General features: G+C 38.1%; 1 protein-coding gene across 2 annotated transcripts in view; it reads right to left on the reverse strand.

Moving 5' to 3' along the window:
• The window catches only part of LOC131159674 (uncharacterized), a 97,941-nt gene that overhangs the window by 20,733 nt on the left and 58,439 nt on the right, over positions 1-18,769 (reverse strand). For both annotated transcript variants that reach the window (XM_058114753.1, XM_058114754.1), the window contains exons 11-12: positions 3,518-3,651; positions 1,364-1,430 (exon numbers count right to left, since the gene is read on the reverse strand). In XM_058114753.1, coding sequence (XP_057970736.1) covers positions 1,364-1,430; positions 3,518-3,651 — 201 coding nt within the window. The remainder of the gene's footprint in view (positions 1-1,363; positions 1,431-3,517; positions 3,652-18,769) is intronic.

Here is an 18,769-nt window from a genome sequence, read left to right on the forward strand (position 1 = left end):
AAGATGATCCACCTGCTCAGCACTTAAGAAATTAGCTTCATTGGCTTTAGGGACTGCATGATTGCTGTCATAGGGTCCAGATTTGTTGCTCTTCAAGTTTGCTGGCTTTCCATGAAGTTTCTAGCAATTTTATTGAGTGTGGCGAGGCTTATTGCAATAGTCACACCATACTCGAGGCTTATCCTTCAACCTCCTTCGATTAGAGTAAGGCCGCTGTGCAGAAATATTGACAGTAGCCAAATCTGTGTTACCAGCAGCATGAGGAGCAGGATTATTGGCAACAAGTAGAGCAGAATTTTCCAGAGTCTCATCCTCCTTTTTCTTCATCATCACATTCACACTCCTTCGACAATCTTCTCGTCGTACTTCAGAAAATACTTCCCCGAGTGGGGGTAGAGGCTGTCTCCCTAGGATTCTTCCCCTTACTTTATCAAACTCATCATTAAGTCCAGCCAAGAATGTTTCAGCCATGGCTATAGCAACAGAGGAGATTAGGGTAGAGTTGAACAAGGAAGAAAACCCTATAGAGATTAGGGTCAGATTGGAGCCGCCAAGGGAAAACTAAGGTTTACACAAGGCCAAGAGCCAGACCTAGCTCTAATACCATCTGGAATGAGATAGCTTCTTGTGGAAATAATTCTCATTTATTGTAACATACGTACAGGTCTGTATAAATAGATGTACAGCAGAAGAATAGAAGGAAACAACCAAGAAGGAAAGAACCAAAGATGCTAACTTCTAAGGAAACTAAATATTCTAGGATATTCACACATTTACAGCCGAGATTCTCTTAGAAAAAATAGGAAAGTTGACTAAACAGATTTGAAACTTTCCAACAGATGAAATTTAACCGAATGACAGATTGGCAGGTTTTGTGGTTGTATATGTGGCAGGTTTTGCAAAATCTGAAGGGGTTCATGAGATTCTAAAACAGCAGCGATGTTCAGAAATTTTCCAGCGAGTGCTGTATTTTACGGAAGCTGCTGGCTGGTTTTCAGGCCAATGGTGGTGCTGGAAATTCTCCTACAGTGGTAGACATGAAGCAGACTCTAGGGTTTTAGGCTTCAGCTTGATGTGGCTATGGCAGTTAGGGTTTAGGTCACAGAACCATGCCCTAATCACATTGATAGGTCTCTCCCTCTATTCATAATATATGCCAAGTGCATGACAAAGTCCATATTGCCCTTATTAACTTGCACTAACTCATGCTTACTAACACAGCAAAAAAACACACAGCAGTAATACTAGATAATACAGTAACAAGTAACTATATATATTATAAGTGGAGGAATGCTTGCAGACACAGACATGCATATATAGACATACAAATGTGCAAAAGGAATCGATAACAAGGAACCTTAACCTGATACCCACTAGTCTTTGGATTAACAATGTAGTCATCAAATTCACCATCAATAGGACTCCAAAGCCTGCACAGAAAGGAAACATGAATTCTTGAACAGTCACAATTGTTGCAGTTGTAGCACAAATGGAGGGCATTTTTAATAATTATCAAAATCAAAATGATACTGCATTCCAGTTGATTATTATATATCCACAATTATTACAATATTTAGACAACTATTTTTTTATAGATAACAGAAATCCATTAATAACTAAACAGAAGTACAGAAGATGGAGGATAAGGTGCCCTTCATGAACTAGCTACCTACATAGTGCTGCCCTCCAATACCTTTGAAGGTCATATAGCAATATGCTCCCCAAAAATCCAAAAGAATGGGCCCAAAAAGAAATAAGAAAAATTAATGTTATCCCACAGCTGGGCAGGAGAAGTCGATTGAGCTTATTCCTTGCATTCCTCTCAAGCTGCGGAGTCCAATAGATTGCATGCACTTCATAAAACCATAGAGCGCTCCCTCTATTACTCTTCCTAAAACCCTGATATCTCACAAGTTCTCATACATATTTTGTGAAGCCATCCACATTTCACCAAAAAAGGAAAAAAGAGCATCCAGAGATTCCTCACCACCTGACAATGAAGGAAAAGGTGTGCACTAGTCTCATTGGACTCACAGCACAACATAGAAATATCTGAGAGCCTTATAGGGCCTTGTTGCCTGTAACAAGTTTTTTATATTAATCCTGTTAAGAGATAGACTCCAAGTGAAGCCCAGTCCTTAGAAGGAGCCGTTGCCTTCAAAATGACACGATACAAAGGAAAAGGACAAGGGGTTGCAGGCCTTGAAAGATGAGAAAAGAAAGATTTAGAAGAAAAGGAACCTGAAGAATCCCCCAGCCAGACCTGAGCATCTTCCCTATTTAAAGGAACAAAAGAATACAACACACTCAGCAAAGAAGTGAGCTCATGAACCTCTCTTTCCTTCAGACTCCTATAGAAGTGGAAACCTAAGAAAGAGAGGCCCCTTCAGAAAAGAACAAAGCTATTATTCGTGCATTATGAATAGTAAATAATCTTAACAGACGAGGCACCAACAGCTCCAACTCACCTTCCCAAATTTCTTTCCAAAACCGAATTCTTATTACCATTCCCCACTTTGAAACGAGTAAGAAGAAAGAATAGATCAGAAACCTTGGAAACGAACTTCAAAGGGGAGCATGGGAAACACTTCTATTTACACTAGAATCCCACCTGTTCCAATGAACACCATGCCTACTTTTAACAACCTGATGCCATAGGGAATTAGACTCCGAGGGAACCTCCATAACCATTATCCTATTAAAGAGATGTATTTAGATACCACACTTGCAAGCCCCAAACCCCCTTCAGACTTACTTCTCCTTACCACATCCCAACCTACAAGACAATCCCTCTTATTCTTAGAACCACTCAACCACGATAAATTTCTCATCAGCTTCTCCAAAACCCTCACGACTCTCACAATTGACCCTAAAAAGTGATAAGTAAATGAGAATGTCAGAAAGGAATATGCTAAAGGGACTGACTCAAACATATATAAGTGTCAAACACACATCCACATATATAATGCTAAACTTGATCATACACATATAATGCTAAACTTGAAGACAAAGAAGTTTGCTTTTTCCTTAACTTTGAGGACAATTTTTATTTTTCCAGGCCCGCAATTGGGATGAAAAACTGACAAGTATCTGGTTTGGTTTGAAAATACAACATAGACATGTAATTTGGGGCAACCTAAGTGATTAAATTGATTTTTTGGTTAAAAATTGAATAAAATCAAACAGCCTATCTAATGCCAAAACCTCGTTCATTCTATGCTTTTTAGTAATCAGTCTATTTGCAGCTACCCAAACACAAGCTAAGTTGACTTTCAATTTTGTCTTGACTCAAAAATCAAGAAAAAAATCTTGACGTTAACAAAAATACAAAATTATCTCAATTTTTATGAAAAATAAGGGCATTTTGGAATAATAAAAAGTGAATACAATATTAAGCTACCCATAAAGAGTTTTAGGTTAGCACTTCCCATATACGGCAAAAAATTCTTGAGTAACTAACACAAGAAGTTATGAAGTACATACAATGATAGAAGTTAGAAATTTTCCATTGGTTCACCTGTGTATAATGTTAAGAAGATTGTAGCAACATGTAACTGCAGGTCCATGTAGAGTTCCATTTTTGTCACCAACAATTACCCTCAATGCACGGGCATCATATACTTTGTCAATGCCAACATCCTTTCGTTTCATCTAAAAAATTATATAATTGAATGAAATTGAAATTGAAATTGAAAGAAAACGAAATTGAAAGAATAGATGGCAAACCCAAAAACAATGAAATTGAAAGAAAACAATTTTTATTGCAAAAATGCAAGATAAGACTGCATGCTATAGACCCATTGTGGTCTGCCCCTTCCCTGGTAGTATGAATAGAATAGAAGCAATATCACTATTAGACTTACAGGTAATTGTGTTAGCAAGTGTATTATCATCATTTAATGTACATTGGATATATTTTAAATAGAATAGGAGAAACAACTATTCTGTAAGTTCTCCAGTTATCAACAATTCTTTAACACGGTACAGAACAAAGGGCCACCAAACCCTACATAGCTGAACAAACCTAGGCACGCCTGCAATCACTGCCAGCATCACTGGAGAATTGTCTGGCGTTGCCACGAGTTTTGTTCAACCATCTCCCATGTGCTTTTCCAAAAACCAAAATCAGCCCTTGAAAAGCCATCTCCGGTGATTGTCTCAGGTGCAACAGGCCAGCAGCTCTGATGCTATGTGCCAGTGGACCTTGTTTTTCCCTGATCAAATCTGCAATTGTTCGACTCCCTGTGTAAGCCATGCTAACAGGTCAGCTTGTATCTTATCTAGTCCAAAAATCAAGACTTATCAGTTCATGCCCAGGCCAGGAATCAATATAGAGCCAGTGAGGTCTTGTCTGTACAGGATAGGGCAGTAATTCTCTGCCATATGACTGCTTGTTCCTCCTTAACTTTTCTTAGTTGGTTATTGGTGGGCTGTTGGTTTCATTATGCCTTCGTGTTGGCAACCTAAGAGTTTTTGGAGTGTTATTAGTCTTTTTATTCTTTTCAGCACTCCCCCTTGGGATGGAGTCTCCAAAAATCCCAATAGTTTGATTACCTTTCCATTGCCTCAAGTCAATATAGAAAAATCGAATAGTAGAAACTAACTATAGTGGTTTAAGGCTTTCTAGATTTATTTGATGAGCTTCAGCAAGTTTGAAGATATCTTTCAGTCTGGATCAGTGATGAGCGGATATGGATTCAAGAAGATATGTTAATTGTCACATTACCATGGAATTCTATGGCATCCCACATTGCTAGGCGGTGTATGCACTTTGATATTCGTAAGGATCTAGGATTATGTAAAGCTCTTCTATTCCAATGACCTGACTCCTCACACGTATGATTTTTCCTCGCAGTACTTTCAACTATAGTGTCACCGAGTACTTTGCTGGATGAAGTGCATTCATGGGGAAGTCAAAATTATGCAACCAACAACTTCAAAACTGATAATCCATCTATCTCATATGACACCCCAGCCCCAGCAGGAGCCACCCTCATCTCCAAAAGTGGCCGCCAAAGGTGGTCATTGTTGGGGTCCTTAAAGGGTGTAAGGAACAGATGATCTGCAGGCTTCTCCAACATCACACACAGTTGGCTTGGTCCTCTCTCTCTTTCATATGAAGTGACACACAAAGGTCAGTGGTTGTGGATAGGAAATCATAAAACTTGGTTCTTGATGGAGAACAAGCTGATCTGCCCAGGATCACCTTTTTTTGCAAGGTCAGAAGGGTTTCCATCTGTGAGAAAGCCGTGAACCTACTGAAGTTAATTAATTCAGTTATTTAGTTGAAAAGTCAGCAGAACATTCAGCAATAAAATTATTCAGCCAGCAAGTTGCAGCCAGTGTGATTCTTATTCAAAGTTCTGTTCAGTTTTTCAAAGTGGAATACAGCTGTCATCCATTAATAGCACAGGAGTGAGTTATTTAGTCAAGGAACTTGTCATATTCTTTGCCTTGTTTCTAGGTTTATTTAATGAGTTGTTAAGTCCCTAGAATATTAAAATTTTCCAGCTATTCCCCGTGTACTCTGCCCTATAAATAGTGGCCTTATCCCAGTCATTTGAAGTAGTGAAAAAATAGAAAAGAGTCTCAAAAATCCAGCATAAAGTGCTGCAGCACTGTAGCTTTTTATATATGTAATTTCTTCATCAAGTCAGTAAATTAAAGAGGCATTTTTTCGTATTTTTATTCTCTGTTTTTTCTGTTTCTATTCTTCTGTTCCAACAAAATTTGGTATCAGAGCCATGTCATCCAGCACCTCTTCCTCTGCAGGAACTATGTTCAATTATTCTCAAAACCAAGTACCCATCTTCGAAGGAGAAAATTATGGGTACTGAGCTGATCAAATGATAATTTCCTTCATTGCATGAGACTTATGGGAGATTATTGAAGAAGGGTATGATGATTCAACTTCAGCAAATGATGATTCATCCTCTACAAACACAAGCACAGAAACCTCATCTCAGAGATCTGCCTAGAACAAAGAAAAAATAAAAAATAATGCTCTTGCTTTGAGTTATCTTCATCAAGGGATCAGCAAGACCATCTATCCTTGCATCCTTGGCATTCAAAAGGCTAGAGACGCATGGGAAACACTGCAGAAGGAATTTCAAGGAAACAATAAAGTAGTCTTGATCCGACTACAATCTCTTTGGAAGAACTTTGATTGCTTGGCAATGAAAGATTTTGAAAGCATCAAAGATTTTTTCTCCAAGGTTGCTGAAATAGTCAACCAAATCAGAGCTTATGCTGATCGGATAGAAGAAAAAAGATCGTTGAAAAAATTCTCATAAGTTTACCACCAAAATTTGATCATGCAGCTGCAGTAATTGAAGAATCAAAAGACCTCTCAATTATGACCATGTTTGACCTCTGTGGTTCTTTAGAATCACATGAGGAAAGAATTAAAAGATCTTCAGGTCAGCCCTTGGAGGCAGGCTTTTCAATCAAAGCTTAATTTGAACCGGAAAAATCAAGAGAGGAAGGGAAATTTTCAGCAACAAGACCAATCTCAAAGAGGCCAAAATAATCAGTCTCGTGGTCGTGGAAGAGGCTGTGGCAGAGGCAGAAATTTTCAGCCTCAAAGGTCCAACAATCAAGAACAGAATTGCATCATATGCAAGAAGTCAAATCACACCTTAGCAAAATGCTATTTAAGGTGTAAAAGGTGCTACATTCCAAACCATTCAAACTGGGATTGTTGGCACAAGAAGAATGAAAGTTTAGAAGCAAATTTCAGCAAGGAAAATGATAAAGAGCAAGTGTTTCTCACTTGTCTCAATGCTGAAAGCAACGACGACAAGGTTTGGTACCTTGACAGTGGCTGCAGCAGTCATATGATAGGTAACTGTGAGTTATTTGTTAAAATTGATGAAAACGCTTCAAATTCTGTTATTCTTGGTGATGGGAATTTGTAAAAGTTGAAGGAAAAGGTGTAATAGCAGTGCAGTCCATATCAGGTGAGCAAAAATTCATCCATGATGTTCTTTATGTCCCAAGTCTTGCTCACAATCTCTTAAGTGTGGGGGCAGTTAATTCAAAAAGGATATTAAGTCCATTTCGAAGGAAATGAATGCAGAATCATAGACAAGTAGAAGAACTCACTGATGGGTAAAGTTGAGATGACTCAAAACAAGGTTTTTCCACTCTCCATCAACTACACAAGTCCAGTGGCTTTGAAGAGTGAAATTTCAGACAAATCTCAACTATGGCATCTCAGATATGGGCATTTAAATCATAAGGGACTGCAGCTTCTCAAGCAAAAGGATATGGTTCGCGGTCTTCCCCAAATAAATCAAATTGAAGGAGTTTGTGAAGGCTATATTTACGGGAAGATGCACCACCTTCCTTTCCCCAAAACTTCTTCGAGGGCCAAAGCTCCTTTGGAGCTTGTTCATGTAGATATATTTGGTGCCACAAGAACACCATCTCTTGGAAACAAAAGGTATTTCATCCTTCTTGTTCATGATTTTACTAGAATGATATAGTTGTATTTTATTCAGCAAAAATCAGATGCCTTCTCAATATTTCTGGAGTTCAAAGCTCTCGTTGAAAGGCAAAGTGGGCTGAAAATGAAAACCTTAAGAACTGATTGTGGAGGTGAATTCATATATCACGCATTCATGAATTATTGCAAGAAGGAAGGCATTCAAATGCAACTAACAGTGAGTAGAAGCCCTCAGCAGAACGGAGTTGCTAAAAGAAAGAACCGGACCATTGTTGAAGGCTCGGAGCATGTTAAAAGGTAAAAGACTTCCTAATTCTCTTTAGGCTGAAGCTGTACATACCACTGTTTATATCTTAAACAGGTCACCAACAAAATCAGTGAAGAATAGAACTCCCTATGAGGCTTGGAGTGGGAGAAAACCATATGTTAGCCATCTGAAAGTGTTTGGTAGTCTAGCCTACTCACTCAACAAAATTCCTAAAAAGGACAAGTTTGATCAGAAGGGAGAAAAGCTTCTGTTTAATGGGTATAGCGATGAATCAAAGGGCTACCGGCTGCTGAATCCTATTAATCACAAGCTGACAGTGGCAAGAGATGTCATCTTTGACGAAAGGGGAGTACGGCAGTGGACTTCCAGCGGCCAGAACTCAACAAATATTCTAGATTTTGTACTAGCTGAAGCAACAAGACCTAAATCAGCAAATTGCACCCGAGAACCTTAGTTCAAAATCTGAAAATTCAGAAAATGAAGGAACTTCATCCTCTTCACCTGTCCTAAGAAGATCTCCGGAGAGGTATGGTGATTTTAGAAGCTATTTTTCTAATGAAAATTCAGAATTTACTCTTTTCTTTTGTGAGCCACAGAATTTTGAAGATGCAGTAAAGGATAAAAAATGGAAAAAAGGCCATGGAAGAAGAGCTGAACGTGATTGAAAAGAACAACACATGGAAGCTTGTGGATCCTCCTGAAGGCAAAGACATTATTGGTCTCAAGTGGGTTTACAAAACCAAGTACAACGAGGATGGTTTCATTCAAAAGTACAAGGCCAGATTGGTTGCCAAAGGTTATTCTCAACAACCTGGAGTTGATTTCAATGAGACCTTTGCACCGGTCACAAGAATTGAGACAATTCGGCTTGTACTTGCAATAGTTGCCAAATTGGAATTAAATGTGTATCAAATGTATGTTAAATTTGCGTTTCTCAACGGAGAACTAAACGAGGAAGTTTATGTTGAGCAACCACGTGGATATGAAGTGAAGGGCAAAGAAGAAAAGGTGTACAAACTGAACAAGGCTTTGTATGGCCTCAAACAAGCTCCACGAGCTTGGAATAGTAAGATTGATTCTTATGTTCAGAATTCAGGATTTCAGAAAGGCTCTCATGAACTAGCTCTTTATTTTTTTAAAAAAGAAACTGATTTCATCATTGTTTGCTTGTACTTTGATGATCTAATTTACTTTGGAAGCAATCTTCATTTACTTGCTGATTTCAAGCACTCAATGATGAAAAATTTTGAGATGACAGACTTAGGGATCATGAAGTACTTCCTCAGGATGCAAGTTAAGCAAGGAAGAAGGGAAATTTTCATTTCCCAAGAAAAGTATGCAGCTGATATTTTGAATAAATTTCATATGAAGGACTGTACGACTGTAAGTACTCCTATGGCTCTAAATGAAAAATTAAATTCTGATGATGGAGCTAAGAAATTCGACGAAAATCAATATAGGAGTTTAGTTGGATCCTTTATTTACTTGACTCATACTAGGCCTGATATTACACAAGCTGTTAGTATGTTGTCTAGGTTCATGCACAGCCCAAGTGTACTTCATTATGCAGCAGCAAAAAGGGTATTAAGATACCTTAAAGGCACACTAAAACTTGGACTGAAGTACAGCAAAGATTCTGAGTTTGTTTTGACCGGTTTCACTGGCAGTGATTGGGCTGGATCAGTTGATGATCGAAAAAGCACATCGGCATATGTTTTCTACCTTGGAAATGGCACCATTTCATGGTGTTCAAGAAAGCAAAACACTGTTGCCTCGTCATCTTAGAAGCAGAATATATGTCAGCAACAAAGGCTGCTTGTGAAGGAGTTTGGCTGAGGAAATTACTTAGTGATTTAGGGCTGAAGCAAGAGGGTCTACAACCATTTATTGTGATAATATGTCAGCAATAGCTCTAACTAAGAACCCAGTTTTTCATGCCAAGACAACGCACATTGAGGTCAGACATCACTTTATTCGTGACCTTGTGCAGAAGGAAGAAATTCAGCTAGAATTCATCAGCACTAATGAACAACCAGCAGATATGCTCAAAAAACATATTACTACTAAGAAGTTTTTGAAGTTCAGAGACATGTTAGGACTCACGGATTTAGAGGGGAATTCGTGAGAAAGCCGTGAACCTACTGAAGTTAGTTAATTCAGTTATTTAGTTGAAAAGTCAGCAGACAACTCAGCTTACAGTCAGGAGAACATTCAGCAATAAAATTATTCAGTCAGCAAGCTGCAGCCAGTGTGATTCTTATTCAAAGTTCTGTTCAGTTTTTCAAAGTGGAATACAGCTGTCATCCATTAATAACACAAGAGTTAGTTATTTAGTCTAGGAACTTGTCATATTCTTTGCCTTGTTTCTAGGTTTATTTAATGAGTTGTTTAGTCCCTAGAATACTAAAATTTCCCATCTATCCCCCATGTACTCTGCCTTATAAATAGTGGCCTTATCCCAGTCATTTGAAGTAGTGAAAAAATAGAAAAGAGTCTCAAAAATCCAGCAAAAAGTGCTGCAGCACTGTAGCTTTTTATATATGTAATTTCTTTATCAAGTCAATAAATTAAAGAGGCATTTTTCAGTATTTTTCTTTTCTGTTTTTTCTGTTTCTATTCTTCTGTTCCAACACCATCTTCTTGGAGGTACAAGAGGTAGAATTTTCTTATGTCCTGGGCTGACTTCTGGAGCAGCAACAAACAACTGTCTTGGTTTAGAAGGCAGAGGAGTGGAGAGAACACCCTAGGTCAAAGAGGAATGGTTTCCCAGAAGGCTTTGACTCCAAATGGTAGTTAGGATCTCAACAGCTGCAGAAGCATTGGGCCGAAAAATCCTTCCAAGGCCCAAGGGAAGAGCCATTGAATCTGGTTTTCAGCAAAGACCACTGCCCCCTTCCGTGATGAAAAAGGAATCTCCACATGTTGAAGCAACCAGGAATACTCCCCTGGAGACAGCAAACTCCTGCCCTCACTGCAGCACGCTGAATCAGCATCTCCCTCAGGAAAAGCACCTGTGCAACAGTGAACTTGGAGACAAGTGTACCTGCGCTCTTTCACTTGAGTGGTCGTGGGAGACTCAAATATGACAGCTGGATTTCCCCCCCTGAACCCCCCCCCCCCCCCCCCCCCGGGGGTTCAATTTTGAAAATAGTGGGCAGTCCACTCCCAGGCCCAAGGAGCTCAACTGTTCTAAAGCTGTTGACAACTTCAGGCCCAAAAGATTATTTTCCTCATACCAGCCCAAAACCAAGGCCCGTTGCTTACAAAGACCCAGAAAAATCCCTCCTAACCCCCCCTGTTCCTCTTAAGGAGTCTGGACTCTGGACTTTCTTTGCCTTACACTCCTCTCTTTAGTGCAGAAACAGCCGCACAAACTCATAAGGAATGGACCATCTAAGATGCTTCTCCAAGGAGTATGGCTGACATCAAGGAGGTTCAGGACAGTTTTGTAAATAAGAACCTTAGCCTTGATCCCAGTGAGTGACAAGGCATTATTGGACTACAATCAAGTGGCCTTGGAATCACCAATCACCTTGGTATGCTTTCTTTGCAAAGTAGTTGTTGAAACTGTTGACAACTTACTACTCCACTGCCCCTGGATCAGAATTTCTGAAACATAGAAGTTGCTCTTTCAGGACAGCACTGGGTCACTGACTCACTGCTGTATCTGTGGGAGAGGAAATCTTCTTGGAGGGGTATTTCTACAAATATAGAAAGGAAAAAAGCCTTGTCCGTCATCTCTCTCTCACCATTTTCTGGATTATGTGGAGAGAGAAATTCTAGAGCTTATGAAGGAACATTTACCCCCCACAATCCTTAAGGATAGATGGCCTTCTACTCTTTCAAGATGGTTAAGTGGGCAGTACATGCTGGGACACATTTAAATTTTGATCTCTTGGAAACACTGCCACACTGTTGATCCTTTTTTGTTTTCTCTCTCTTTTTGTTTGTAAAAGGGTGGCACCCCCTTGGTGCCCTTTTAATGAAATAACTTGTTGCCAATGAAAAAAAATTATGCAACCCATAACTGCTAGGTGTTGTGAGATGCAAAAATAGAAGGACCAGATGATGTTCTTCACGTCTTAGTGGATTTAAGACCAGGGTTTGACTCGGTGGGCATGATGTAGGTACATCATGCAAAGTGTATCCATTGTGCGCATGGCAGCTACAGTGTAGAGTCTCCATGGCAAGCCCTATCAAGTAGCTAATGCTGCAACCATAGATTCTGCATCTATTTCCTCAGCAACTGAAGAGCAGCACACTGTCTGTATTACCAGAAGAGCAATGTAACTTTCTCAGTATCAGGCATCTCTTGCCAAACCTATTTCTTGTTTGTCATCCAAACCTCTTCTTTTAGGTCAGTCATGTTACTTGCAAAAGCACCATTATGTCAAGCTTGCTTCTTGGATGATCAGATTAATAAACGAGAAGCCTTTTTGTGTTAGTCCATCTCTAAATTAAGTTTTTGGTATTTTTTTTTTTTACCTTTGTCAATGATTATACAAGGATGACTTGGATTTAGTTAATGAAAGATGATTCTAAGTTTTCTGGGCCTTCTGCTCTGAAACTAAACCCAATAATGTGTTTGTTTGAATTCTTCAAAGCGATAATGCTAAGAGCGCTTCAGCACCCTGTACCACCAATATGACTACCTCAAGAATGATTCGCAAATCATCTTGTGCTCACACCCACAACAAAAATGGGGTTGTTGGAAGGCAAAAATGAAAAGGGAAGGAGAAGAATAAGACAAATTAACATGCCCATAGTGTTCTGGAGTGATATTCTTACTATTTGCTCCACTGTTGATCTGATGCCATTGTTAGTCTATGAAGGCAAAATACCATACACCACCCTATTTCCTAATGATCCTTAGTTCTCATTAACTGTTGCATATTCAGGTGAGCGTCCTTTGTTCATCATTTATCTCCTGTCAATAAATTGGATCCTCATGCTGTGAAGTTTGTATTTTAGAGTATTCTCATTCTCAAAAAGAGTATTGGCGCTATTGTCCAACTTTAGTTGATTCCATGTCTCTGTTGACGTCACTTTGAGTCCACTGATACTACGCACTGTTTTAAGTTTTTGAGCTCCAGAGATCCATCACCTACTCCTATTTCTCCTTAATGTGGGAATTTTATCTCTGCTTTCACCTTGTCCTCTCGCACCTTCATCTCCATTGAGACTTTTTGGCTGTCTAGATTGTCCCTCCAAATTCAAGTACTCTGCCTTCAGCTTCTTTGTCTAGAGATCCTATGTCTCATGACATTAATTTTTATATCACTGTTCGGAAAAGTAGGCACACATGTGCCCAGCATCCAATCTATAATTTTCTGTCTTATCATTTTGTCATCTTACCTTTAGTATTTTATTACTTCTTTATCATCCATGGTGATCCCTAGTTTGCATTTGAAGCTTTCTCCCACTTCCAATGGAGCACAATAATGGATGAAGAGATGCACACCTTTAAGGCTAATAATACTTGGGAATGTGCCAAGTTCGTGCTGATAAGTCTATGGTCAGTTGTCATTGCATGTTTATTGTGAAAGTAAATCTAGATGGCTTTATTGCTCACTTCAGGACTAGACTAGTGACTAAGGGTCTACTCGTTTGGCAGACTACGGTTGGGATTGGATTGAAGTGAACACAATAATTGTCTCATTCCATGTTTGGTCAGCCATCTATAAGGGATAGGATAGGATAGGACAGGACAGAGGTAGAATTTCTTTTTTACTCTTTTATGTCTTTGAACTCCCTTAGGCTGAACTGGCCATTAAGTGTCACTCAGCTCCACGTGAGGTTGGTCTCCTATCTTATCATATCCAACACTTGTGTTGCACCAAACTTTGGCTAAGAGTGCTCAGCCTGTTTCATTGGCCTTCACGCCAACTAGATGAAAGAATGTAATTGATCTTCAGGAATAGGTCTATATGGAGCAATTTTTGGGTTTGTTATTCAAAAGGAGTTGGGTCAGTTTGTCACTGAAAAAGTTTGTATGGCTTAAGAGTGGCATCCCAGAGTGTGGTTTGGTTCATTCAAAGCTGTGGTGATTGATTTTAATCTTTAGAGGTGTGAGGTAGATCATTTTGTATTCTAATGTCATACCATCCCATGTAAAAAATGTCAAGGTTTTTCTTATTGTTCATGTGGATGATATTGTAATCACAGGTGATGATACTCAAGGTATACAACATTTGAAGCAGTTTTTAGAGACCAAGCTCCATACTAAAGGATCTAGGACCATTGAAGTACTATTGTGAATTGAGGTATCTAAAGCCCATATGAGACCGCTTAGTAATGCAAAACACATGTTTATACGATCATGGTCTTAAATTTCCACGAAATTGTCGAAATTTCCGATTTCCGTCACTCTTGAAATTGAAATGCCATTCGATTTCCATCTTGCATAATTTCCATCGAAATCTCAACGAATCATCCGAAATTTATCGAAATCTCGAAATTTTAGAGAAACTTGTCGAAATTTTAACTATACGATGAAATTTCGTCAGAATTCAAATGAGAAATTTAGGAGTGAAGTGAAATTTCTATCTTAATTAATTTTATTTATTTTGTCGAAACAAAAGATTATTACAAGTGCTTTTGAAATTATATGAAAAAATAAACTTATAGTAACATTTTACTTAACCATTCATGTCTAAATTATCATTATTTGTATAATAAATAATATTTAAATGATTTATGAATTTCATTTGTATTAACTAAATATGTTTAATGTACATTATCTTACAAATATATTTGATACACACAAGGTCTTAAATTTCGATTTCGACTCAAATTTCGAAGCTCCAAAAGAACGGAAATTTCGATTTCGATGTCAGTTTCGATTTCAATTTGAAAAAATAACAGAATCTAGTAGTAAAGTATGGAATTCTTTGTGAAACTTTAGAAATGGTTAACAAATATAATAATATAAGTTTTAAGACTAATATATTACAAATTAAATACATCTATGTTTTGTATAGAGTGGAAAAGTTATAAAATAGTATGTGTATCAAACATGTCTGTAAGATAATGTACATTAAACAGATTCAGTTAATGCAAATGAAATTCATAATTCATTTAAATATTATTTATTATACAAATATTGATAATTTAGACATGAATGGTTAAATAAAATATTACTATAAGTTTATTTTTTCCTATAATTTCAAAAGCACTTGTGGTAACCTTTTGTTTCAATAAAATAAATTAAAGAGAAGAAATTTCACTTCACTCTTCAATCTCTCATTTGAATTTCGACGAAATTTCATTGTATAGTTAAAATTTCGACAAATTTCGCTAAAATTTCGAGGTTTCAATAAATTTCGGATGATTCGTTGAGATTTTGACGGAAATTATGCAAGACAGAAATCGACTGCCATTTCGATTTCGAGGGTGACGGAAATTTCGACAATTTTGTGGAAATTTAAGACCATGGATACACATACTATTTTACAACTTTTCCACCTCATACAAAACATAGATGTATTTAATTTGTAATATATTAGTCCTAAAACTTATATTATTATGTTTGTTAACCATTTCTAAAGTTTCACAAAGAATTCCATGCTTTATTACTAATTTCGGTTATTTTTTCAAATTGAAATCGAAATTGAAATTTCCGTCGAAATTTTGGTACTTTTGGAGCTTCAAAATTTGAGTCGAAATCGAAATTTAAGACCTTGTATACGATGGATGAGACAAGGCTATTGGGATGCAAAACTATTGATATACCCATGGAACTTGACAGAAAACTAATGCCAGAAGGGGTGAACCTTTCACTGATCTTGGACAAGATCACAGGCTTGTTGGAAGGTTGAATTATTTAATGATCACTTGATTAAATATATCCGACGAGACCAGTATTGCAAGTCAGTCCTTTAGCTCTGTTTGAACCAGTTATTTGGAGGTTGTTATTCATATCAACATCCTAAGTGAATGCACGAGAGAGGTCTCTTGTAGTAGGATTAGGATCATACACATGTTCAAGGTTACAAAAATGCAAATTGGGCTGGATCACCCTTTGATACAAGATTCATGATAGAATATTGTGTTTTGTTGGTTCCTTGGTGGTAACTTTGATGTCTTGGAAGAGAAGGAAGCAAATTGTGATCGGGACTCATAACTAAGACGAAAAACATTAGACCACCCCCCCCCCCCCAGGGTCAAGGAAGCTTCTAATTTTTCACTATTTTCGACACCACCTAATCCTTCTTCGAAACTTGTCACATTTTTAACACCATGATCTTGTTTAATCCAAACAATTAATATTCTGAGCTTGCTCCAAAGTTTGTTCAGTTCAACTCGTAAATCGAAGGGTATAGAGTCCTTCCCAATGCTAGTCTTTTGAGTTCTAGGAGCAGAAGTGTTGGCCTGCCCATTTTTGGCGTCCAACAAGGAAATACTTGGATCCCCATTTCCCTGAACATATGCACAACTACCATGGACCTTCTTTGTGGAGTCCAAAAGATGAGATCCTCCCTTTGAATCCACACTAGAACCCAAATCAGAGTTTCCTAGAATTGGGCATGTTCAAATAAGTGGCCCAATTTGGTCAAAAAAGATGTACATCCTTTTTCAATTATTTGGGCAAGTCCAAAACGAGAAATATGCCAGTCAGCCTACTCCTCTTTGCGATTTCCTCTCCAAACACAACCCTAGATGCCTCTGAGAGAGTGGCAGATCCCGCTGAAACCCTAGCTACCTTCACATTCTGGTAAAACAATTACAATTAGTTTGCAGTGGAATTTATCTTTGAAACTCCACAATTCTTCAGTTTAAACGTACCTCCACACTGATAGCATCACTCTTCTCCCTCAACCAACATACCCTGATTTCTAGAATGAGCTTGCCTACCGAGACCCTCGCCATTGCCTTTTTTACCTTTCAGCACCACCTAACTCCACAATTGAAGTTTCGTAGCCTGTCACCCTTGACGCCACTAGGAATAAACACTCTAAATTTCTTGCCTTTTCACCCAGCTCTTTAACTCCAAAAGCTTTCCCACCTTCATTCCACCTAATTGACATCCAATACTATGTGATACCCTTACAAATACTCTGAAAATGCCTTTTCCATCCAACCCAAGACGAACAACCTATCAGCAAACCAGAGTGCTGCCTCTTTGAAAACCTAATCCACCTATTTTGAACAACATTATTATCGATTACGAGCAAAGAAGAGATCTCCCTGACCTTGTCTAAATGCACGTCCTTCGATCTGGATCAAATGATTCAAAATAGCCTACAGTAAATCACTGTACGAGCAATAGAGAGAGAGAGAGAGAGAGAGAGAGAGAGAGAGAGAGAGAGAGAGAGAGAGAGAGAGAGAGTTTTTTTATTCTAAACAGCCACAAATTTATCATACATAAGATAATTCATATTTTGATCAATATACCGAGATTTATTCACATGCAATTGCGCATAACTAGACAAATAGTAGATTTAACAATAAAGAATAAAAGAATGCCAAGCATCACAAATTCACAATAATCATTCACTCTCATAACAACACATTTACAGTTAAAACTTGTTGAGATTTTTAATTAAATGAATGACCTAACTCAAAAGATAGGTCTCTCCCTTTATTTACATTTTGATGACCATAACACCCTTACTAACTCTCACTAATTAACATAACACTAACACACTTAATAGTAATACTAAAAGACTAAAATAACCATCAACACTCCCCCTTAAGTTGGAGCATAGATATCATATGCTCCTAGCTTATACAAATAAATTTAACATAAGCACCCCCCAAAGCTTTGGTAAACAAATCAACAAGGTGCATATTAGACTTCACATAAGTGGTAGTAATGAGCTTTTGCACAAGTTTCTTCCGAACAGAATGGCAATCAACTTCAATATTTTTCCTTTGCTCATGGAAGACTGGGTTGGAGGCAATATGAAGAGCAACTTGATTATTACACATAAACTCTATAGACTAAGAATGTGGAAAACCCAATTCTTCCAATATGTTCTTCAACCAAACAAGTTCACCCATACTGTGAGCCATAACTCTATACTCAGACTCAACACTTGACCTGGCCACCACAATTTGTTTCTTACTCTTCCAAGAAACCAAATTACCACCACCCAAGATGTAGTACCCGATTGTGGATCTTTTGTTGAAAGGCAACCTAATCCAATGTGCATCTGTATATCTTTGAATATAAGTGTGACCTTGATCTCGATATAAAAAACCTCTCCCATGTGCACCTTTGAGATATCTCAAAATGCGAATTACAACGTCCTAGTGTCTTGTCCTCGAAGAATTCAGAAATTGACTCACAACTCTTGTTGCAAAGGATATGTCCAACTGAGTGATTGTAAAATAATTCAACTTTGCAACAAGTCTCCGGTATCGTCCAGGACTAGGCAACAAATCACATATCTCCGGCGCTAACTTGCTATTAGGATCCATGGGTATATCAACCGGTTTGGATCCCAATAGCCCAATCTTATCCAATAAATCAAGAATATACTTCCACTATGACAAAATAGTTCCTGTATTAGATTTGGATACTTCAGTACCCAAGAAGTATTTCAACAATCCCAAATCTTTGGTTTGAAACTTAGTCTATAGAAAATGTTGAAGGCTCTAAATACCTTGATCATCATCAATTGTAATTACAATATCATCCACATACACAATAAGAAGGATCCTACCTGAAGAAGTATGATGATGAAACATAGAGAGATCCACTGCACACTGTTGAAGGCCAAACTCAAGTACTACAACACTATATCAACCAAACCATGCTCTGGGAGACTGTTTTAAACCATATGGTGCCTTCTTGAGCCGACACACTAAGCCTGACTCCCCCTGAGCAACAAACATGGGTGGTTGCTCCATATAAACCTCCTCCTCAAGATCACAATTCAAGAAGACATTCTTCACATCTAACTGATGAAGAGGCCAATGACAAGTGGTAACCAAGGAGAAGAATAAACATATTGATATAAGTTTGGCAACTGGGGAAAAAGTGTCGAAATAATCCAAATCATACACCTGAGTATACCCCTTAGCAACAAGATGTGCCTTCAAATGAACCA

Source organism: Malania oleifera, chromosome 7 (assembly GCF_029873635.1).
Source record: "Malania oleifera isolate guangnan ecotype guangnan chromosome 7, ASM2987363v1, whole genome shotgun sequence".
In the NCBI taxonomy this organism is placed as follows: domain Eukaryota; kingdom Viridiplantae; phylum Streptophyta; class Magnoliopsida; order Santalales; family Ximeniaceae; genus Malania; species Malania oleifera.